The sequence below is a fragment of the Vicugna pacos genome, chromosome 7 (assembly GCF_048564905.1).
Source record: "Vicugna pacos chromosome 7, VicPac4, whole genome shotgun sequence".
Classification (NCBI taxonomy): domain Eukaryota; kingdom Metazoa; phylum Chordata; class Mammalia; order Artiodactyla; family Camelidae; genus Vicugna; species Vicugna pacos.
Window position 1 is genome coordinate 25,593,125 of NC_132993.1, and position 24,392 is coordinate 25,617,516.

General features: G+C 43.2%; 1 protein-coding gene and 1 long non-coding RNA gene across 9 annotated transcripts; one reads left to right on the forward strand and one right to left on the reverse strand.

Moving 5' to 3' along the window:
* Positions 1 to 3,062: 3,062 nt before the first annotated feature.
* LOC140697354 (uncharacterized) lies at positions 3,063 to 5,514 on the reverse strand. The gene is made up of 2 exons (XR_012074313.1): positions 5,332 to 5,514; positions 3,063 to 3,393 (listed from the first exon to the last, which is right to left on the reverse strand). It is a non-coding gene; the product is annotated as an uncharacterized lncRNA (long non-coding RNA).
* Positions 5,515 to 5,583: 69 nt separating this feature from the next.
* Positions 5,584 to 11,447, forward strand: FEZF1 (FEZ family zinc finger 1). 8 transcript variants are annotated; one of them, XM_072964590.1, is made up of 7 exons: positions 5,584 to 5,606; positions 6,530 to 6,624; positions 6,736 to 7,070; positions 8,363 to 9,236; positions 9,416 to 9,550; positions 9,820 to 9,952; positions 10,380 to 11,447. In XM_072964590.1, the coding sequence occupies exons 4-7, from the start codon at positions 8,436 to 8,438 to the stop codon at positions 10,736 to 10,738; spliced, it is 1,428 nt and encodes a 475-aa protein (XP_072820691.1). In that variant the 5' UTR covers positions 5,584 to 5,606; positions 6,530 to 6,624; positions 6,736 to 7,070; positions 8,363 to 8,435; the 3' UTR covers positions 10,739 to 11,447. The 8 variants fall into 8 exon arrangements, with proteins under 8 accessions (XP_072820691.1, XP_006202296.1, XP_072820689.1 ...); XM_006202234.4 differs by having other exon boundaries at positions 5,585 to 6,624; positions 8,363 to 8,864; positions 9,015 to 9,236; XM_072964588.1 differs by having other exon boundaries at positions 5,585 to 6,411.
* The last annotated feature ends 12,945 nt before the right edge of the window (positions 11,448 to 24,392 follow it).

Genomic DNA, 24,392 nt, shown 5'->3' on the forward strand with positions numbered 1-24,392 from the left:
ACAAACTTGGCAGAAGTGCAGCGAGAAACCAAAAGGCACCTGCACTTCTTCGGGCCTCACGCTAGAGTAAGAAAATGCTGGGATCCCACAAACCTTGCCTTGGATTTCCCCCTGCCCCGTGTTCCACAGGAAATTAATGAGAAAATCCGACCAGCGGGGCTCCAGAATTTGAATTTACTAGCGGTATCTGAGTTCAAATGCCGGGGAATGGGGTGGGTGGACGGACACATCAAAAAACGAATCCGAAAGGCAAGGACAGCAACCACGTGTATTTTGTAGCTGCCACGTTTTACTTTTCTATCTTACATTCAAGTTGGCCAGTTGGAGCCCTGTTGACTGCCGGGGGCCTCTCTTTCAGTAGATATTGTGGCCTTCACTTACTTAGGGAAATAAGTTGGAATTTCCTATTAATATTAAAGGATAATTAATTTGCTTTTCAAATAAAAGGTCGATGTCAGCCAAATAAAAGGGGGAAAACTGATCCATTGGAAAGTGAGGGACCTCAATTACTATCATGTCCACTGCCTTTTGAACACAGCATATGCTCTCAATTTTTAAAGCTCATTTGTCATCAGTGGGAAATCTAAATCAGCGTCACTGAAACCAGTTTCTCTTTCTCTCCCCAACTCCCTTTTTTTCCTTCCCTCTCTGCCTCTCCTTTCAACAGTGTTGTGACAGTTCAGTTACTCTCCGTCATGAGTAAAAAGCTCGGAGAGCCAGCTCATGTGCCAGCACTGGGGAACATATCCAGGCCCATGGTGCGAAAATGGGATATGCGTTGTCGAATTATTATTTTTGTCCTTTAGGTTTGCATCTACGCCCTTGTATTATGTAAATTTCCGAGAAGCTGTGAATCACAGGGTTAGGTGGAGGATTTTTTTTCCCCCCTCCACTTGCAGCAGGAACCGACCCGATTCAGTCTTCGAATGGTTCACAGCCCCGTTCCTTCCTCCGGCTTTTTACAAGGACCCAGCTTTCCTCCTCACCCTCGACCCCAAGGGTCGGCAGGGCTGAAGGGCTGCCGCCCCGGTCCTGGGAGCCGTGGCGGGCCGCGTTCGCGACTTCAGCGGTCCGACCCTCGAGGTCACCGCGGGGCCGCGGGATGCTGTTCTCCTGCGGCCAGTGTTCACGCGGATGCCGGGTGCATAGCTTCGCGGTGTTTCTGGTACCCTCTTCCGTATCCTCCTGCTCTGGGAGACTGTTGGGAAACTGAGGGCAGCACTGTTAGTGAAACTCAAAAAATCAACTGAACTTAAAGAGGAAACGGTGGGAAGAGAAAAAGAAAAATAACTTCCAAATTACTTCAAACTAAGAAGACAATAATTTAACTTAACATGGTAAAAGTTAGTAAGATTCCTTAATGACGAAATCAAGCCTCATCTTGGGATATTCTCGGCGCGGATGTTACAGCTCAACTCTTGAAACAGGGTCAACGCCTGTAGGATCTGGTCTGAGAGAGGCCCCAGAAGGGAGGTGGGGGGAGTCGCAGAAGAGTGTCCACCCCCACTGAGGAAAGTGGGACGGCCGGCGGCTGGATTCCCCCTCTTCAGGACTGGGGAAACCAGCTGGAGGTGGCCGCCGGGGTATTGTACTATGTGGACAGCCGTCCCATCCCCTTTTGAAGGGAAAAAAAGAAGGGCTCAACAGGGAGAGCTGAGGAACGAGCATAAAAGGACAAATTGGAAGGTGGGGCCAAGAGGGAAAGTTAGAAGGAAACTGTCTTAAAGTAGAAGAATCTAGTTAGAAAATTCTCTTGCATTCCTACGACCGTCAAGAGACACCAACTAATTCTAAGTACACGCCAAAGGGCTTCGAAGGGAGGGTTCGCAGGGTCAGAGAGGTGGGCGCAAAAATACAGTACAGGGCAATGGACATGAAAGGTTTTTGGAGAACTCAGAGGTACCTCCCCCGCGCCCCCTTTTAAAACTTGGCTTAAGAAAGTGTTTTCTGGGAAACTCAAAATGACAGGTAAAACTAATAAAAAGATGCTCTAGTTCCTTATTGGGCGTGCCACAGCGTCAGACCTGTTTCCTTTCGCCTGTCGTCTAAATTAAATGACCCTTCGGTAACACTCGGAGCCGTCAAAGCAAGTCTATTACCCAATGTTCTGTTCAAAAACTTTTCAAACAGGAGTTCTCCGCCATCTGTTAACTTCGTCTTTAAACCCGATCCGGCACCAACCCTCTCCCAAAGATTTTGGAGACACCCCCCCCCCCCACTTCCTCGCAGGCTTGCGGAGGGGAGGAGGATGGAGCAGCCTCCGGATCCGCGGGGGTGCACGGGGAGGGGGAGGAACGCGATCGCACCCCGGAGGGGCCGCGGAGCCAGCAGTGGCGGCGGTGGTCCCCAAGGCCGGAGGTCGGCGACCGAGCGGCGCTAGCGAACCCGCACCCGGGAGGCCTCGCCGGAGCCCGGGAGCCTGGCTGGACGCGCACCGCACCGCGGAGCGGGCGGGAGGCCGGCGCCGGGAGTGGTGCTCCCGCTCCCAGCCCCCGCCAGGCGGCGGGAGACCCCGCCCCCGGGCCCCTCCAAGGCCGCCGCGCGGAGTCCGGTCGCCCTCGGTCTTGCCAACGACATTTTAACTCTTTGGGGCGCCTGAGCAAGAGCGAATGAGTGGAAAGCCCGGCTGGGGAGAGTGGCCAGCTTTTCTGTTTCACTTCACGTTTCTATCACCTGGCTCAGCTCGGGTCAGCGCCTCGGGAGTAAGGCGGGCGCCCGAGTTCCCACGCCGGCAGCGGGACGCAGTCTCCCTCGGAGGCCAGGGCAGGGAGCGCGAGGCCGCCGCGGTGATGGAGGCCCAGGCGGCTGAGGGCAGCGGGTCTGCGCGGGGCGCTCCGGCGGCCAGGGTCCGGGAGGTAACTGAATCTATAAACAGCTCTCAGAGATTTCTAGCTCAAGGATTCTGATTTACTTCGATTGCTTCTCCATTCCGCAAAGCTCATTCTTTGTGTTATTTGAATTGCCACTGTCGACTTCTATTCCGTGAGAGATAAGGAAGAAAGTTTGAAAATAACATTAAAACTCTAAACCTCATGGGTTGTATCAAGGAAGGAGTCGTGGTGTGTATTTAAATACAGTTTTTATTTCGACTACAAAATGACGTTTAAAAACTGGGGACTGCAGCAAAACGCTGATCAGCCAGTTGCATAACCAGCTATCACTGCAGGGCAAGAGAGCATACTTGGGGTGTCCTCTTCTGATTGTTCACCTCCCGGGTTTCAATAACATCGTTGTAAATTGCAAGCAAAACTTCACTGGTTTTTGTTGCTTGACTTCTTGGCACTCCTCAAATAAGTTGGAGAAATTGGGTTGCTTGTTTATAAACTTCTTTTTTCCATCAAGTCCAGCCCTGAGTCGGAGGCTGGCAGTCTGGAGGGGAAACACCTCACAGGCCTGCGGGAATGAGTGAGAAAAATCCAGCATTAGTGGAGGGGCAGAACCAGACCCAAGGCAGGTGATCAGCGTCTGTAATGCCTGCCAGCTCGTTACCAGCTCTCACCTTTGGGGCTCTTCATTATTTTTACACAGTGATTTAATATGTAAACGCTGTTTTGAGAAGAATGATTTCACTAGGTTTAAAGGAAACCCTAAACGAAAGAAATAATAACAACAAAGACCTAGAGACAGACAACAAGCTACTCTCCCACCCCTCCAAATCCCAAAGAAAAGAGGGACCCACGTGTTAACTGAGGTATCCTACAGTCTTAACCTATGAAACTTACTGCTTTTCACATGCTGTATGAAATTATCAAGAATTCTTTCTTTGCTACCAAACTAACAAAAAACAAAAGAAGTAGCCTTAAATCTGAACTCGTGGCCCATGTACTTGTCCATGTACTGGAAAGTTAGCTCCCACTGTGTATTCATGAACTAATCAGAGGAACTCAACAAGATTCTTTCCTTGAACCTTGCAGACCCTTCCTATTTATGTCCTATTCCATCACCAGCCTCCAACACACATGAGAAATAACAAAAGACCAGTCAGAGATAAAGACTGAGCAAAACTATAGAAGAATTTAGAAATGTTTTTCCTCCTCTAGAAGAAAGGTACATTGCCCTTGGTGCTATTTATTAAACAGGAGAAAGTGTGGATGAATCTGAATGCCTGGGAAAGTGAGGAGTGATCATAATAATTTTCTCTCCCTCCTTTAGCTTTCAGGAGCTAAGAAGAAGCAAAGATAAAGCAGACTGTTGCTTCTGACGAAGAGGTGGGGGTGGTAGATGTTGTCAGAAAGGACTGAAAACCTTACAAAAGCATGACCAGGAATGAATTAATACACTTGGCAGAAGGCTGGATAAGTTATACTATTTCCCAATCCACTTTTTACTTTTAAAATGCTCAACAGTATTTTGTGACATAAAAGAAGAAGAGATGAAATATTATGGATTATTTGATAATTGATGGCTCTATTATATTGTATCTTTTATTGCAAATTGCAATAATCTAGACCAGAAACTGCATTTACTTGTGAGAGGGACATAAATTAAAAGCTTGTGAAAATTATACAAGTTCTTGAGTAATATCAAAAACATAGTTTAGGAAGCATTGAGATCAAAATTAGATTCCTTCAGGAAAATAAAAAGAAGAGAATTTTAAATTACTTAAAGCAGAGTAGAACTTTTTTCTTATTTTCTCAGAAAGTCTTAGCTCAGAGTTTATCTGGTCTCTTCAGACCAAGGGCTGTTCTGTTTCCCCCAGGACATCTCACCCAGGATAAACCACGCGTTTTAAACTCACCTTCCACAAGAATTTAAAGCGGTAGGACAAATGAATGCTGCCTTTCCATGGCTGGGAAGGGGAGGGAAAATTAATCATCAGCTCTGATGAAAAAAGGGGGGTATTATAGGATTCTCCAAGAAAATACAAAGAAACTATAACCCAGTTTCCATATTGTCATTAACAAAACAAACAAGACTCCTTTGCACTCTTTTAATAAACAAATTTTAGTGTTGAACTGTTTTAGAAGCTAAATTTGTCAAATATGCTCTGCTTTTATTGTTTTTGGTTTTGGGTTTTTGTTTGTTTTGCTGTTATTTTTCAGCTTGTTCAGGAAAAAAACCCCAAAATACTGGATAGGTTTGTTAATAAGATGGAAGCCCTTTCTGAATACATTTTTGCATTTTAAGACAATCCTTACTTAATAGAGATTTTTAAAAATTAACATATGGGTTAGGTTTTAAATGGGAAGTACTCATCAACAAGTGTTGGAATATCAAGACCAGGATTTATAAAGCACCTCTTTAGTCTTTAGGATTAGGAAGTTCAGGTCTAGGAAAGGAAGGGCATAATTGCTACTTGGCGACATTAGTGTTTCTCAAATGACACTATACCTTCAAACACTTGTCAAAAAGGCAAATCCCAAAAAGACCAGTGAAAAGCAAACGGTTGAGATGTTAACCATACAAAACACGTATACCCCTTAGCCAATAATTTTCCTTTTTAGTTCAGTGTCCAACGAAGGAGAAATTTACCGAGGTCAAACCAAGGCTCTTTTGCCGTTAAGGAGGGGGAAGTGGGGGAGGGGGAGAAGAGGGAGGGACACGCGACGAACGTAAAACAAACTGGTGGCATTCAGTCAAGAAGGCAGGTAACGCTCCGGAAGCGGGTGAGTTGAACAAGTCAGCTGGGCGCTCCAAAGCTTTCCGGAGCCGGGCTATTTCGTGCTTCTTTGCTTTTTCTTTAAACCTGGCCCTATGTCGGAGAAGTGCAGCAGGAGGAGGATTTTTCAATGTTGGGAAGCGGCAGGTAGGAAAGGAAACCCGATCCGCCCCCAAAGGCAGCAATTAAAGTCTTAACCGCGACCCATCTGTCGTGGGACACCCCTACTCCCTCCTTTCCCCTAGCAAAGCCGTCCCGCGCTCTTTGTCTGGGCGGGGGAGAAGAGGAGACTGGTTCTGCGGCCCCAACAGCAAACGGAAAGAAAATCTCCAGCCTGAGCGCATGCTGGGTGACTGCATCTGGGCCGAGAACCGCTCCGAAGTGCTGCCGGGGTGTGGCGCCTCTTCCCGGACCCGGGACCCGCGCTCTGCTCTGGCCTGATTCTGCTCTACTCTGCCGCTGCATCTGTCCTCCCAGCCCGGAGCCACCTCTAGACCCGAATCCAGGCACTTACTGACCTCGTTGCTAAGGCCAGTCTCATCCAGACCTTTCCCCGACCTGGCCCTTCGGCTGCCTTCAACTTCCAAAAGGACCCACGCCTCCTCCCCAATTTCCTCAGCAACTGGGTTTCCACGCCACTCGTCCCGCTGCGCTGCTTCGCGGTCGGGCTTTGGGCGTGCTCCCAGCCCAGGCTTTCGCGGCTTCCACCCTTCTTGGCCCACCGGGCGGGGGCGGGGCCGACCCCTACGAAAAGCCAGAGTGTTCCCTGGCCTGTGCTGGGCAATGGGGTAGGAAAGAAGGAATATTTTGAGGTCAGTTTCCTCCGTTTGGGGTCCCACTTTGCATTTGGGGGTGGAATTGGTCAGCGGCTCAACTATCCCATTTCTGGTCCGCTTGCTTCCATCCTCCCACTGCAGACCCTTTCCATAGGTCCAGCTGGAAGAGGACGCCCACAGCCGCTTGGCCCGATGTCTGGCACCCGCCACCACCCATTCTACACGCATCCACTCGGGGTAACTCACCAGGTAGATGGCTCCCTGGGGTGCTGCGGGTGGCCACTTACAGGGGCGTGCAGACCACAAGGCCCAGAGCTGCCACCTCTGCCCTGTTCCTCCACCTCCCGGCGTGGGCGCCAGGCTGCCGAGTCTTCCCTGCACAGCCGCTAGTGCACGCCTGGCCTTAGCACACCTGGCCCCAGGGCTAAGCTCCTCACGGTCGCCGGCTTGCCTAGGGGAGCGACGAGGATGATGTGCGCCACTGCTCCCGGCGCGCTCCGGGCAGCGCCCGCCTAGGCTTCGAGAACCCGCGCTACCGGGGTCGCTGCCACACTGGAGTCTTCCGGGAACACTCCTTATGCTCTACAGCCGAGGCGCCACACCGGAGTGCGCCTGGATGGGGAGCGTTGCTGGGCATAGTCTCCGCGCGCTCTCTGGGAGGCGGAAGCGCGGCTGAAGCCAAGACTGGCTCGCAGGCAGGTGGCTATGCTCGTCGCCCCGAGATGCATACACACCCTGGCAGCCGCCTGAGCCTCTTTGAGGAGGCGTGCGGACCGCAGTCTGGAGGTTAGGGAAAGGAATCAATAAGTTGTTTTCCTTCTCTGCCCAACATTCAGTATTTAAAATGCGCCCAGAGAGCTCTAGCTGAGCGCAAGTACTTAAAGAACTACTCTTTCCAGGTTCTCAATGGAAACGCATAAAAGCGCGTGTGTTTGTGTGTATGCGTGTGTGTATGTGTGTGTGGCTGGGTAGGGGGAGGTCCGGCCCTAACCGAGGTTCCTTTTGGTGTGACACCCTTATTCCTTGCAACTCCTCAACTTTGTAGATGGAGTGTGTCTTTCCCAAGCTTATGTCACGGCATTGCATTTACAAAACCACAAACACAAGCCTCCCACGGCCTTTAATTCTCAGGGGCATTTGGGGAGGCCAGTTACCTGCTGGCGTCTTCCAAATGGTCCATACTCAGTTCGGGCCGCGGAGACTCCGGGATGCCAGGAGCACTCAGCCCTCGGCCCCAGAGAAAGAGGACTGCGGAGGAGACAGAACGGCTCCGACCCGGGCCCAGCTCCGGCCCGGAGGAACCATGCAGGGGAGGCTCGAATTTCTCTGCCGGAGGCTCCCTGGCCCCGGCTTTCTGGAGCCTGCTGTTTGATAAATATAGCCCGGCGTTTGCCCCTGAATTAGAGTCTGTTTCCTTATTTAGCCTTTGCACAATGATTTTAGGTGATGTCATTTAGAGCTAAACGAGAAAATTGATCTCAGATTTGCTTGGCCTCTAAAGCCTGGTTAAGCAGATTGAGAATTAAAAAGACAGAGGAAAAAGCAAAGGTGTAGGGGCGGGGGCGGAGGGTAGCTAAGTGTGCGCCTGAGAGTGTGTGCGCCGAGGGGAGGGCCTGCGGCGCTGCGGCGAGCGCCCCCGCCTCTTCTGGGCGGGGGAACCTCACTCACCAATGAAAAGTAGTCACTGACTGCAGAGGGGAAAAAAAAGTTTTCCTGTTGACTGTTGGAAGCGAATTGAGCAATTATCTAGTTTACCTTCTCCTCTTGGAAGTTAACGATTGGCGAGATCTTGGCTGCGTTATTGACACAACACTTTCTATTGATAGAAATAAGTAGTGATTGTCCCCGAGTCATTGGTGCGCCAAGAACTCTGCGATGGGCTGGCAGGAGTCCATTGGGCTGGGCAGGCAGGTTCGGCTGGTGATGCTGGGCAGGAGGAGGAGGAGGAGGCTGCTGATGGTGATGGTACTCGTCCCCCTCTCTGCAGGTCTGTGACAAGCAGGGAACAAGGCAACGACGGCGCAACCCGGCGCGGGCTGACGGACGCTGGCGACTCAGTCATGGACAGCAGCTGCCACAACGCGACTGCCAAAATGTTAGCGACTGCTCCGGCCCGGGGCAATATGATGAGCACCTCCAAACCCTTGGCTTTCTCCATCGAACGAATCATGGCGCGCACCCCCGAACCCAAGTCCCTGCCCGTCCCCCACTTCCTGCAGGGAGCCGTGCCCAAGGGGGACCCGAAGCACCCTCTGCATCTTAACTCGTCGATCCCTTGCATGATCCCCTTCGTGCCTGTGGCGTACGACACGAGCCCCAAGGCAGGAATGACCGGGTCGGAGCCGCGGAAGGCGAGTCTGGAGGCTCCGGCCGCGCCGGCAGCGGCGCCCGCGGCGCCCGCGTTCAGCTGCAGCGACCTGCTCAACTGTGCGCTGAGTCTCAAGGGCGACCTGGCGCGCGACACGCTACCGCTGCAGCAGTACAAGCTGGTAAGGCCGCGTGTGGTTAACCATTCTTCCTTCCACGCCATGGGAGCCCTGTGCTACCTGAATCGTGGTGATGGCCCGTGCCACCCAGCGGCCGGCGTTAACATCCACCCGGTGGCCTCCTACTTCCTCAGTTCCCCTTTGCACCCGCAGCCAAAAACATATTTAGCTGAAAGAAATAAACTGGTGGTCCCGGCGGTGGAGAAGTACCCCTCGGGAGTAGCTTTCAAAGACTTGTCCCAGGCTCAGCTGCAGCATTATATGAAAGAAAGCGCTCAGCTTCTGTCGGAAAAAATCGCATTCAAAACCTCGGACTTCAGCCGAGGCTCTCCTAATACCAAGCCCAAAGTTTTCACTTGCGAAGTGTGTGGAAAGGTAAGCACTGTGAGTGTGTTGGCGGTGGTGGTAGTGGGGCTTCCTTCCTTCCAAAGTTTATCTTATTTCGTAATTATTTGTATACACGTAATAGTTATCACCCCCTTCCCCTCCCACTGCCTGGTTTGATTTCAAGGTGCTTGTTGGGCTAACCTGTTGTACTTGTGTTTAACTTTAAGGTCTTTAACGCGCATTATAACTTAACCCGTCACATGCCGGTGCACACAGGAGCCAGACCCTTCGTTTGCAAAGTGTGTGGAAAGGGCTTCCGGCAAGCCAGCACACTGTGCAGGCACAAGATCATTCACACCCAGGTGTGTTCAGCTGTCTCTATTTCACCTGGTTTACTTCCGAACGGTTTGTAGAAAAATGGCTGAGAATCTCGTACTTTTTTTTTTTTAGCATAAGATTTGTTTCAAATGTGCCGGCTTGGACAGGGGGAAATGCCGGGTATTGCTTGCCTTTGTTCTGCCCAAAGCATGAGGGAGAGCATTACACCGTTTTCGAGTTCGTAAGACTCCACTTAATAACAAGATACCTCAATACTCAAAATACTTCTCTGCCTTTCCTCCCTTCCGCTTAGGAAAAACCTCATAAATGTAATCAGTGTGGCAAAGCGTTTAATAGAAGTTCTACTTTAAACACGCATACTCGAATACACGCAGGCTACAAACCGTTTGTGTGTGAATTCTGTGGCAAAGGATTTCATCAAAAAGGTATGGAACGCTGTCTTTCGCGGTAGTCTCACCGAAACCCCTCGGCTTCGAGGGATGTCAGAAAACGGTCTGAAAAGTGCAGCTAGTCACCGGCTCATGTGTCGCCATTCTAACCTGTTAACGCGCAAGTCTGCTTAGAATTAGAGAAAGGCATGGCTCATATAAAGCGGGGATATTTCTTTTTAACCGCTTATTCTCACTTTATATAATTGGATTAACTGCTGTATTAAAATGTGGAGGGAACTGCTTCCTTGTTGATGTTTTAAAAATAAATTCGGGGATCGGAGTGCAGGCGGGCAGTGCAGCCCTGTACCGGCTGTCCGAGCTGTGGCAGCTCTTCCTTTTGCCTCACTGTCCTTTGATCGTCCGCTCCTCCCTTTTCAAGCTCTCTTTTCAGGTCCACGTCCCTGTCATTTGTCTGTTTTAGGGAATTACAAAAACCACAAGTTGACCCACAGCGGGGAGAAGCAGTTCAAGTGCAATATCTGCAACAAGGCTTTCCACCAGGTTTACAACCTCACCTTCCACATGCACACGCACAACGACAAGAAGCCCTTCACCTGCCCCACGTGCGGCAAGGGCTTCTGCAGGAACTTTGACCTCAAGAAGCACGTCCGCAAGCTGCACGACAGCAGCTTGGGCCTGGCTCGCACGCCTGCCGGGGAGCCGGGCGCGGATCCGTCCCCGCCTCTCCAGCAGCCGCCGCCGGCGCCGCTGCCGCCGCTGCCGCCGCCGCTGCCGCCCCCTGGGCCCTTGCAGCCTGGGCTCCACCCGGGGCACCAGTGATCAAGGCCAAAGTGCCCCCCCTAAGTCCCAGTTGGGGTCCCCACTACCGAGGTAGCGGCGGAATAGAGCTGGATCTCTCTACCCAAGCTCGTCTCCAAAACCCAGGGCATGTTGGGCCCCCCACGCTAGCGTCGCTGACCAGAAGCCTCTGAATTCCCCGGCCTTTCGCCTCTTGCATGTATCTGCTAAATGGTTTTGTGTATTATATTCTATATAGGCACTAACAATTATGAGAAAATTAGGGGGGGTTGTTTGTTTCCTGTTTTGTTTTTCTTTTTTAAATTTGGAAAGATTTTTCATCTCGGGTGGAGAGATGGTGTTTTGTTTTGTTTTGTTTTTTTAAAAAAAAAACTTCTGCTGTATTTATTGAGATCTGTATTATTCTATCCGGGAATGCTGCACCACTTTAATTTTATTATTGTATATATTTACACTGTGTTGATTCTACGGTCTCAAGATGCCTGCCGAGTGTTTATTACCATTTCCTCTTTGCCTGAGGTAACAAAACTCTCTGTGTATGTTATATATACACACACTGATGTGTGTGCCTGTAAAGGCACATTCCACATTCGTGAGCACACACACGCACACATCCGCATTAGATAAGAGTGGTTCATTATGGATGAATTTGAATTTTGGTTTTGATTCTTGCACGTGAAAATTGATTCATTGACTGTTGGAAATAAATACTTGGAACATGCTTATTTAATCAACAACTTTCAGGGTTCTGTTCATACTATGGAGATCACTGATTCTGACCCCGTCAGTCTTCTTCCTTTTTTAAAGAGTTCATCCCTGAGTTATTATCACTTAACGTTTGATCTGAAAAAAAAAGCAAATAATAGTCTCCCCCAATAGTTAGAACTTGGGGAAAGTAATGAAATTTGGTAAGTTCAGAGATGGAAGATGTGGAGCTTTCTAACAGAAGCACGTCTTTGTCCTGGACCATCTGATTTGTTTGTAGTGCTCAGTTAAGTGGGAACGACATATCTAGACGTGTGTAATATACATCCCCACATAACGCGTTACAATGACAGCATTCAGACGGGGATCTATTGTTCGCATCCTGAAGGCACAGGCTGACTTGTACACAGCTGGCAAAGGGAGCCTCCGTGTTTTTATGTGTGTATATATGTTTATAGACGAATATACTTCCATTCAAGGAGGAAACATGGATGAAAACCAAACTGTGGCGTGTGCCAGGTCCTTGAAATGCTTTAAGTGTTAATCAGTAGCTTCGCTGTGAGCTCTGGCTCTGGTGTTTTCTAACTGCAAGTCTCTCCTGTTTTCTTGCCAAAACAGTGAAACAACTGCTAAAGACTTTAATTAAGAGGGGTAATTAGTTCAGATTTATCAAAGCCGGGTTGTTATACTATTAGCTGCTCAGTAGAAGCTGCCAGACAAGCTCCCAGCCCAGCGCAGCCGTCCCGCTGCAGCGGGGCCACATCCGGGGAGAGAGGCTGGGGAGAGTGGGCCGCAGGGGTTCTCACAGCCCCGCCGGCCCCGGGGGTGCGTCTTGGCCCCTCCCTCGACCTCGCGCTCCCGCCAGGCCGGGGTGGGGGGGGGTGCGGCAGAGAACCCGCCGCGGATCCGCACCCCTAGCGCAGGGCAGGGAGGCCTCGCCGGCTCTCCAAGCGCCCCGACGGTAACTAGAGAGGCTCGGGAACGAGTTTAAAATTGCAGTCCCGCCTCACTTTTGTACATCTTGGAGCGCTCGTGGAAATGCGGCTCCGGGCAGCGACAGGCGGGACGAAGGACGGAGACCCGCAGTGGGCGCCGCAGGAGCGAGGCGGCGATTCCCTTGGCAACCAGTGGCGGCATTTCCAGTGGGGGAAGGCTCGAGGACTCGAGCGGCCCCTTGACGACCCAAGAGTCAGGGAAGTGACCGACACCCCCGGTAGGGCGCCCGCGGGCAGGTGGATGAGCGGTCCTCGCGGGACATCCGAGCCAAGTTCCACTGGGGCCCCTCTTGCGTTGGGGGAGCCCAAGGCCTCAGGCACCGAGTTGGACCAGTGGGTTCCTGAGAACAAGGGATTCCTGATTCCATGTACGGACGTCGAGTCCAGACTTCTCCGCTCTTGCCCCAGGACTCACGGCCTTCAACATCCATCCCATCGCCCTCCGGCAGTGGGTCTTTTAAATCTTTACCCAGCAATCAGCAGACCGAATCCCTACCTTTCTGTTTTCCTGACCTCCCCACACCCCACCTTATCATTTGCTGAGACTAGATCCGAATTAGATTTGACTTCGGAAAGAAATGGAGAGTTTTGAAATTCCATATTTGGGTAATTCTGAATCTGCGAGGTTGGCAGTGGTGCCACTTCCCCCAAACATCGCAGCGGAGTGGAAAACCTTGTCCCAGGTGTGGGCCATGTTCCCTCTCAGCTGCCTGCGCCCCAGGCAGCTTTGGGAAATGGGAAATGTAGTTTATGGGTAACCACCTTTTTGAGGTGGCTTTGTTGGCTCCTGAAAGCATGTGTTCTCTCTGAGTAAACAGACTGAGGTCAGGGGTCGTTATAACGGCCAGAAGATGGCCTCTGCCTCTTGAATTTATTTCCAATAGGTATTTGAACTTACTCTCGAAACCCCAGGATGTGATTCTCCCAGACTTTCAAGGTGACACAATTTTACTGGCGGAAAAGAAAATGAACATCGTTGAGGAAAATTACTAAACCATAACATACTTACAGTTAGGAAGTGTAATATTGAAGAAAGAAGTCTTCCATGGAAGGGTAGAATTGGCCTGTTGAGGGTGAGGTGGGGGAGGGAGAGAGAGACAGAGACAGAGATGGAGACAGAGACAGAGAAGTGGAGGATCTGTTACTGTAATCTGGAAATACTTTGTGAAGGTCTCACTTGGGATGGGGCAATCATTCCAGAGAAGGCAGGCGAAGGAAACGGTTGTCTGTCAGGTCACAGGTTTGAGTAGCTTGAAGTGGTGGTGATTAAGTAGGAGAGACTGAAAAGACATTCTCTAAAATAAGCACTCAAGAGAACTACTTGTCAAGAGGTAAACTATCGATGAACTTTGATTTATGACAAAGCTGTTTGAGCTTACTAAGTAAACATCGAGGAGAACCTCCTTAAAGACAGTATGAGCTTAGAGAATAAACCAGGGTGGGGAGGGGGTTAAAATCGATGAAGGGAGATACTCAGCTAATAGCCAATGGAAGACCTTATAGTTCTCGCCCCTCCAATAAATATTAGGTGATTTTTGTCCTTCACTATCTAATCTGTAGGTATGTGCTTATATAAATGTTTATGTTCATTCATGAACCAAGTACCTTAATGGTATGAATAGCAAATTGGCTCATCTCAGTCCACCTTCTTTTTACTAGAAGTTAGCCAGCTAATTTTCTCATGTTTAGTAAGGAAAAGTGGCCAGTGTTCGGATTATCTGAGGCAGGAAATGGTTTATTTTCAACTCCCTGTTAGAGTTAACTTCTGGTACAGAGATGGTTGCCCCTTAAGACTACAGGAACCAATTTTAGAAAGTTACTGACCTGGGGCCTTATGTTTTGTTCAGTTTTGGAAATTAGAATATAGAATGGAATTAACAATGTAAGTAATTAATTATGTAAGTAATTAATGCCTATTGATTTTATTTTAACCCAGAATCCAAATCCTGATTTCTCGTAATCTCTTCTGAAAGGATATAATTTGTTCTGACTTTAAAAATTTTTTTAGTTTGAGAAGAAGGTATTGTGCAAGATTAGGACTGAGGTATCAATTTTTTCTGTAGTAAATGAAAGTATTTTTTAGGAGCCTCATTAAAGCAGTTACTTATTAGTGAAGTTTTAGTGAGTTTCTCATAGAACTTCGCTACTTTCTAGATGTGGAAGAACTAAATCCACAAAGAGCAATGGAATCATGATTCCCAGAATCTGTGCACACTGTTTGATTGATGCCCCTTATATTAGTGGCAGTTGACAATGTCAGAAATCATGATTTTGTTAGACTTGGTGACAATTCAAAGCACTGACTTAATTATAACTGTAATGGGATGTTTTGTCTTTGTAAAGTATTTATCACAAAATACGCAATATAAAATCCAAACTATCTCAAATTCAAAATTAGTGGTCATTTCTTACATAAGTGTTTTCTTTGTCGCTTTATAAACCTTTCTAATGGGTAAAATCTTTATCACACATGAAGCTTATGCTTTTAAGGGATCATGACGTACTCTGTTACCAAACAGTACGTACATTTTTTCAAAAGCATAAAAATTAGAGACAAACCTAAATTTCAGTGAGTAAGAATATGAAGTTGTTGCCTGGGCCTGAAAAACATTTTGAACCAGATAAAGCATTGCCTTTTTGCTATGCTTTTTGCCAAAAACACAGATTACTTTCATGTAAGAAACTATATGTATCCATTAGGTTAATTAAAAGCTAAAAAACAAATCATATTTGTAAGTAGATACCTTGTAAGTATAATATGTTATTATAAATTTCACTGTTTCTAGAAATCAATGCATATGTCCAGTCCAGCTCCAGGCAGACTAGCTAAAAACAAAAGTATATTAAACAACACACTGGTCATTTGTGTTCTCTTGGTGTTGAAGCAATTGCCATTTCAAACTAGGGTAGGTTACTTACTCTGGGCAACAGGGAAGAAGAGGGAGCTGGGTGCTTAAATGACCTTACTAGGAAAACCTACCTCTGCTATTATATTTTTTCTGCTTGTATTGTGATATGTTGCCCATAATGAACTTTGAGGAAAAGTCAAAATCCATCATGGACTTGAATGGGTACAAACTTATCACAAACAACCGTGCACATTTTCTCTTCAAGTTCGAAGGGAAGTTGGGTGTCAAATGAAATCATATTGCCATTGGTCTTATGAAGATCAAGTTACTAAATAAAGATGAAATAAGATTTTGTCAATACAAGTCACCAGGGCTAATATTTTGCTGTCAAACAAATCAATGTTGCTCATGGGTACAAAGGTGTGGGAGTAGGGAGAGAGAGCATCACATATCCCTTCCTAACTGGAGCTGGGAATCTATCCCCAGATGAAGAACAGCTCTCCAGTTTGAGTTAACTCTGTTCTTGATCACAATAATATGAACTTTTCACCTGTGAGAAATCTGAAAGTTCAGACCAATGCGAGCCCTCGAACATAGTAACAAATACAGTGACGTCTTTTGATAGCCCAGCATAGAAATGTCATTTGTCATTTAAATGTGAACCAAATCTGGAGTAAGTGAAAACATTCCACACAGGTAAATTGTTTACACAAATCTCTGGATAAGATTTGTATTTTTAAAATTTCAACTAAAACCAAAATTTGGGACAAACCTCTGCAGAACAAACAACCCAGTTTTTTCAAGGAACAGTGAAAGAGTATGGGAAAAGAAGAGCTAGAAAAAGAAGAGAAAATAGAGGGAGAGGAGGAGGGGAGAGGGAAGGGGGAGGAAAGGGACCAGGACCAGAAGAACAAGAATACCTATCACTTAAAAGAGATTTTAAAAACAGTTGCTATGTTTTTAACATAGCTATTTGTTTTAATAGTTGCTAAAATACAGTTGCTATTAATAACAATTGCTAAATGTAAATCTTATTTCAATCCCAAGTTAATAAAACAAACTGTAAAAATGAAAGTCACTTATGACATCTGAGACTTCTGGAAATTTGAACACTGACTGGGTGTTTAATAAAATTAAGGGAGTATGTTTACTTGTCAAGATATGAAAAAAGCATTGTGGTTTTGTTAAAAAATAGTTTGTTTAGAGCTAGGTATTCAACTATTTAAGGAAGAAGTGATAAGACATCTGGAATTGGTTTAGAAATAATACAAGAGAAGGAAACTGAGTGTAAGTACAGATAAATAAAATTGGCCATGAATTGGTAATTGTTGAACCTGGGTGATGGGTAAACGAAATTATGGTATACATCCTGAATACTTTTGATTGACTTTAAGTTTTCATTTAAATGTCTTTTACAGAAAGTTGTATCACATCACAAAACATTTTCCCCCTAAACACGTATAATCCTATCACCTTAAAGCATTAATTATATTGTTTACACTGTTCTTTTTAGTCTGATTCCAGGACTAACACCATTATGATATAGTACTTCAAACATTTTGGAGAAGTAAATGATTCTATAATTAAACAATTAAATAATTGTCAGTTTATGATGTAGAAGCAGAGAACCAGTGGCTCTGTTCCTCTCCTGAGAAGCAAAAAAGTTGAGAGCAAATGACAATAAAAAATTTATATTGGTTGGGATATAGGCAGTGAGGAAGAAACATATGCATGCATGGGTTGGTTGAAAGGCAATGCATCAAATGGAAACTACCATTGGTATAGCATGGGTGTAGTCACTCTGAGTATAGTCACCCGAGAAAATCAGAACTAAAACTCAGGATACATAGAGTATACATACATATTTCTTGAGCACAAATGTTTTATACAGTGAGTTCAAAATATAACATGAGAAATCAAATTTCAGATATGTGGGGGAGTAGTTCAGGCTTCTTCTAAAAACCTGTAGGAATTCTGATAAGCCTGAGGGAAAAATTGGGGAAACATGAAAATGAATTCAGCTAGTCAACCAAACTACTGTATGCTTGAGACACCATGGGACAAGCCTTGTATTAAACGCTGTGACAATAAAAATGCAATAAAGGGGTACTGTCTGAGCTTTGATGGATCTCAATCATAATATATATATATAATTAGGAATAACTAAAAATAGTCACAAGTATCAAAATACAGTGGAAGAGCAGGGAGAGTTTCTCAAAGGAGGGCCTAATGAAGTAGGCGAGGCAGATATTTGGAAAGGCTTTCCTGAGGAAGTGATTTTAATGCAAGTATTTTTTTACCATCTTCTGTACCTTCCTTATCTATAAACCAGTGTTTTGGTTTATAGAAGAAAATACAATTCTAGAACAAAAACTCAGTTCTGCTTTGAGCCTCAGAGTTGACCTTTAGAATTCATGGTGAGACAAGTCTTCAAATGTAGCCCTTGCCAAGAGAAAAATGATTTTTCTTAATTTCAAAAGCTGTATTTAGTCCTCCCTTCTTGGGGGAGACTCAAATATTAGTGTTAAACATATAAAAAGTAAAGAGATAATACGTAATTATTTCTGTAACATGTACCTGTTTGGACCGTGCCAGAGATAAGCTGATCTTGGCGAATGACACTTGATTTATGAAACTTAACCTGGGGATAAGGCCAATTATAGCCGTTGTCCCACTGTTGGTCTCTTAGCTGGAGTGAATGTTGTCCCATTGATGGTCTCTCAGCTGGAGTAAATGAACATTTCCAGGCCTGGCATACTGCTGTCTATCTACCAGAGTCTACTTTCCTCTGCAATAAAAAGTAAAGACTTCCTGGAACCATTTGTTTTCACTTGGAAAGGACAGCAGTACACTTTCTTTGTCTTATGTCTAAGTATGTGATTTCTCATGTTCTCTGCACAACCTGAACTGCTGAAAAGTTGATAGCCTCCTTGCCCCTCAAGAAGTCATGTGGATCCACTGTGTTGATTGTATCATGTTGATTGAATTTGTTGAGCAGGAGGTTGCAAGTCTATACCTTGGTAAGGCACAGGTGTGTCAGAAGTTTAGTGATAAACCCAAGGAAAATTCAGGAGCCTGTGACTACAGTGATGTGTTAGGGGCCTAAAGGTATGGAGTTGGTTGCCATAGCACCTCCAAAGTGAAAATGTTGCTGCATTAAACACCTCCTATCCTTAAGAAAAAAGTTACAACATGGTGTTTTTGATTATGGAGGTGACATCCATATCTGAGGTTGTCGTTTGGACTTATTTACTGAGTGGCCTGAAAAGCTACAAATTTTGAGTGCAATCCAGAGCAAAGTAAGTCTTGAGAGAGGATACATCTGCAGTTAAAAGATCCGTGCAACAAATGCAATAGTGATATAAGTGTCAGTGGCAGATCAGAATGCCATATGGAGACTCTGTCAGGACTCAGTAGGTGAATCATTGGGCAGATCCTTAGGTTTCAGAGCAAAGCCATGTCTTCTTCTTCAGAGAATTATGCTCTATTTCAGAAAAAGCTCTGACCTTTACTGAGTCCTAGAGGAGACTTGATACCTCACAACTGAACATCAAATAACTTTAAAACTTAAGCCTCCCAATGTGAACAAGGTGTCTTTGGCCCACCAATCCACAGAGTTGAGTTTATGAAACATGATTTCACTACCAAGTGAAAGTGGTAGATTTGAAATTTGGCCTGATTAGGTCCCAAGGGCAAAAGGAAGTTGCAAGAGCAGATATCCCAGGCTTTCATACTGTCTGTATTTTTAACCCATGTTTATGGTCTCTTGGGACATTCTCTATAATAATTGGCTGAGGGAAGAAAAATATGAGTCTAATTTAAAGATTGCTCCACATGATACATGGACACCAGTCAGAAGTGAACCCCTGAAGCATTGTAACCCCAAGCACAGGAAAACTTCAAAGATAGATAAGGGACATATTTTCTTTGGAATGAACTTTTGAGTAATATATTAGGTTGCCCATTTGAAGGAGAGATGGCAAGAAGTATGGATCTACATTTATTCTTAATAGGTAGCTAATTATAAAACCAAGAAATGAAGAATAAAAAATTTAGAATAATGATTACCTATGAGTAGGAAATAAGCCAATGAAATTGGAGGTTACACACAGAGGCTCCATTGTTAGCGATGTAGTCTTTTTATTAAACTGGACTGTGTGAATTAGGATGATTACTAATAGATTTTATCACTAGTATTTTTTATCTGATTAGCATTTTTAAAATAATTTTATTCTTTAATTGAAGTATATTTGATTTACAATGTTTTGTTAGTTTCAAGTGTATAGTAAAGTGATTCATATACATATACATACACACATATATACACACATACATATACACTATATGTACTATATATGTAATCTGTTCTTTTCTGGATTCTTTTCCATTATAGGTATTACAAGGTATTGAATATAGTTCCATGTGCTATTCAGTAGGTCCTTGTTGTTTATCTGTTTTATACATAGAAATGTGTATCTGTTAATCTCAAACTTCTAATTTATCTATCTGATTAGCACGTCATTTAAAAAAAGGTTAGAAAAATCACTACATTTTGGAACCTTTAGGATACATCTAATTCTGAGGAAAATCCATATCCTTAAATACTTAGGAGAATAGTCTAAAAAGAAAGAAGAGAAATTTATTTAGCACTTAACTCATGAAGTTAGAAAAAGAGCAAAAATGTTTAGGTAAAATGGTGAAACTGATCATTAACAAATTAAATAACAGAAAAACAAGATAATTAATAAATGAGACCATGCTGTTTCTTTTGAAAAATGATAAATCATAGGATTAAATAGTATTGGGGTCAATTTTTTTTAAACATTTTTATTGATTTATAATCATTTTACAATGTTGTGAGTATTGGGGTCAATTGAGTAGTCATTAAGAAAAATAAATATGGGTCCATGCCTCCCACTTGAATCAAGGTAAATTGCAAAAAGATAAAGATATACTGAAAAATGTGTAACCATAAAGGTCATAGAAGAAATTGTGGACTATTTTTTAATACTCACATAATGAGGATACCATGTATGGCAACAAACCTAGAATATATTAAAAAGATATTGATAAACCAACCTCATAAAAATGAAAAAAAAACATTCCTATCTAAAAAAAATTAAGGAAAAGAAAAATGATAAACTAGGAAAAATGTTTGCAATTAATCAGACAAACATGGGACAAAAATCCTTACTACATGAAGAAGAGTTCCTTACATATTTGATATAAAAATGTTCACAGAAATAGTTCATAAAAAAGAAAGTACAAATGTTTGCTAAATATCAGACATTCCACATCACTTTAAGAGAATTGTAGATTAAAACTTCAGTGAAGGAATTTTCACCTATTTGATAAGCAAAAAATTCAGTTGGTGAGGTTTTGGTTGAAAATAGGCATTCATCCATTGCTGGTGGTAGTTTCAACTGATACATTTGTGGAGAGTAATTTGGAAATACTCAAATTATAGGTTACACATCTCATTTGACACCACAATTCTACTCCTAGGAATTTATCTCACATGCAGGAAATACTATATAATTTAATTCAGCATAATTTGCAATAGTAAAGACTAGAAACAGCCTATATACCCATCTCTAGGTCTTGGTTAAATTCACTGTATTACAGTCATATAATAGAACCAGATAATCATTAAAAAATGAGAAAGTGCTTTAGAATGTGGATGGAATTATCTTCAAGATAGTTCTTACAAAGTTAAGTTAAAAAAAAAGAGAACTAACTAGGTTGCTTTAAGCAGTGTAGCAGTATATTATTACTGTGTGGAAAAAAAAAAGTCTTCTGCTTGTTAATGCACACAATCTTCCTGGCAGGATATAGAAGAAACAGCTAACTTTGGTTACCCAGTCAGTGAACTGGCTGACTGGAAGCGTGGGAAGGTGGAGAGAGGAAGGAGGGGAGACTTCACTGTATCTCCTTTGGAACCAAAATGATACTGTGTACTCTTTTGAATTGTGAATCAGTGTATGTGTGTGCCAGATGCGATTACTAGCCAACAATTAGTCATCTTCCTTTCTTCCATGCTGGAAGAGACCTGATTTGGTTCAGATGTTCACATTCTGACTTGTAACTCACATATATTTTGCTTAATTTATGCCTATCATTGTGTTCTGTTTTCCTTGTCAGGGATTTGTTGAGAATGGGCAGTGTTGTATTGGTAAATATTTAACAAGTGGCTCTTAAAAAAAAAAAAAGTCCCGATTTGTAGCGCTCAGCAATTTCTGTGGTGTAAATACTCCCTCTGTGGCCAATTCAAGCTCCAAAGTGACAACCACTGTCTCGCAAAATTCCTGAAATTTAACAATTGACTCTTGCAAGCTGGTATCACCCGGCTTCAATATACCATGATCCTGCCAATGAGAAATGAGGGAAATTCTTCTGAAAAGTACTTGTAGAATGGATTCATTGCTCATACAAAAGAAACTCAGAAGAATAAAACAATAGTTTTTCTTTGGGTATTTTTTTTCCCTAGATTTTTTTATTATGAAACAACATTTAGCAAAGATGAAAGATTTTTACAATAAACACACAAACTCATCACCAAGATTCTACTGTTAATATTTGACTATATTTAGTTTATCACATATCTATCCATGTATAATTCCATCAACCCATCTTATTTTTTAATGCACTTCAAACTAAATAATAGACATTTGTACTCTTGTCACCAGATACTTCAGCATGTATAATATTAACTAGCATTCACTCTATATTTACAGCTTTTCTTTTGAAGTAAAATTTTTAAATGAAATGTAAAAGCCTTAAGTGATAAATGCACACACTTGTGTAACTCAAATCTCCAACATACATTGCCATCACTCCAGAAAGTTCACTCATTCCCCTTCCAAGTCGATACTCTACCTCTTCCCCAAGCGGCAACAATTGTTCTGGCTGTTCTCTATCACAGATCAATTTTTCTTATTCTAGAATTTTATTTAAATAGAATTGTACATCCATGTTCTATCTTGAGTGAGACTTTCTGCGTTCAGCATACAGTTTTTAAGATTCACCCCTGTTGTTGCATACACTGGCAGTTTCTTCATTTTAATGGCGTGGTAGTATTTCATTGTATGGGTATACCACAGATATGCATTCTTCTATGAATGGACATCTGGTGTTTTTCCTCTCTTCAACTATTTTGAGTAAAGCTAATTTAAACATTTTATACAAGTATTTTTGTAGAAACTTGTTTTTATTTCTTTTGTGTAACCACCTAGAAGTAGGGTAGTTGGGTTATGAGGAATGCATATTTTTAATTTTATAAGAAAGTTTTCCAGAGTGGTTGTAACATATTATACTCTACAAAAAAAATTATGCAAGTCCTTGTTAGTCCATATTTGTGGTGGGCATATAATGGTATTTTATTTACTTGATGACCAATAACATTGAGCACCTTTTCATGTGCTTATTAGCCATTCATACATTCTTTTTTATGAAGTATTTATTGAAATATTTTACATATTTGAGTTGCTCATCTTTATATTATTAATTTGTAGGAGTTACTTACATATCCTCTATACCAGTTCTTTATCAGAAATATGTTTTGCAAATATTTTTTCCCAGTCTGAAGCTTCCAAATCCATTTTCTTAATGGTTACTTTTGATAAGAAGTTTTTAATTTTGATAAAATTTAATTTATCAATATTTTTCTTTTATTCATTCTCTCTAGGAAACTTATTTTTACTCCAAGGTCACTAAGGATTTCCCTTGTTTCCTTTAAAATTATTATTGTTTCCTTTTGTGTTTAGGTCTATAATGTATCTTGATTTAATTTTGAAGTATGATATGAAGTAAGGGTTGAGAATCATTTCTTTTCCATATACATATCCAGTTTCCTCATACCTATTTGTCAAAATGCTATTCATTTTTCACTGGATTAGGTGCCTTTGTTGAGAATATAATAACCATACTATTGAGGATCTGTTTCTGGAGTCAGTATGCTGTTTCATTGATTTATATGTCTATCTTTATTCAGTAAATTATCTTGATTACTGTAGCTTTATAGTAAGTCTTTATTATTACTTTTCAAAGATTGTTTTCAATATTCCAGACAGTTTGGATTTCTATACACATTTGAGAATCACTCTATACAAAATCCTCCTGGAATTGTGATTGTAATCATCATGAATCCTAAATAAATTTAGTGAGAACTGACATTTAAACAATATTGTCTTCCAGTCCATGAATATGACTTACCTCTTCATTTATTTAGGCATTCTTTAATTTCTCAGATAAATGGTTTATAGTTTTCTGTGTAGAGGTCTAACACATATTTCATTGAATTTATTCCTGTTTTTTGATCTTCTTGTAGATTGAATTATATCCAGATTTAATTTCCTTATTGTTTACTTTTAGTTTATAAAAGCACAGTGAAGTTTTATACATTCACCTCATATACTGTGACCTTGCTAAATTTATTAGCTTGTGTGGTGGGTTAGTAGATTCCTTGGAGTTTTCTAGGTAAACAATTATGTTACCTGCAAATAAAACCAGTTTTTCTCCTTTCTTTCCTATCCTTGTGATGTTTCTTTTCCCTTCCCTTATTACAATGCCATCCTCTTCTTTTGGATATTTTAGCATTTTTATTTGTTGCCTAGAACTTTAGCAGCTACCTTGTGACCACAAAGAGCGAAAACTTGAAAAAGATATGCTGAAGATGGTAGAGAATAAATCTGCAAGGAACCTACATCCTTAATGATGTCATCAAGCTGCTGAATCAATTACCAACTACAAATTTACTTCGAGAAGGCTAGTGATGGCAGGTATAAATCAATTTTGGAGGTAGGTTGAACATAAAGCTTAAAAATCAAGGAGTTTCTCTTGTATAGGACCTTCTAAGACTTGGAGAGCAGGGTTAAATTTGTAATTTTGCATTCTTTTGCATGAAAAGAGCCTCAAACTTTATATAAGCCTTTAAGTCTCATAATGCCTAAATCCGGGATACTCCCATTGTTTAAGCCATTTTGAGTTGTGATTTGTATTATTTTGAGCTGAGAATATCCTTAAAAAGAAAGAGAAGATATGGCATTTGTGTTATTCAGCATCTTCTAAAACAAAATAAATGCTGCCATTGCTTTGTTTTTCCCTCCTTTTTCTCAAATCTTGGGACCA

Bases quoted from the DNA above. Each gene is read 5' to 3' on its own strand.
- FEZF1 (XM_072964590.1), top strand. From the start codon at position 8,436: ATGGACAGCAGCTGCCACAACGCGACTGCCAAAATGTTAGCGACTGCT. The intron at 9,237-9,415 runs GTAAGCACTGTG...TTTAACTTTAAG, and splicing joins CTTGCGAAGTGTGTGGAAAG to GTCTTTAACGCGCATTATAA. The intron at 9,953-10,379 runs GTATGGAACGCT...TGTCTGTTTTAG, and splicing joins CAAAGGATTTCATCAAAAAG to GGAATTACAAAAACCACAAG.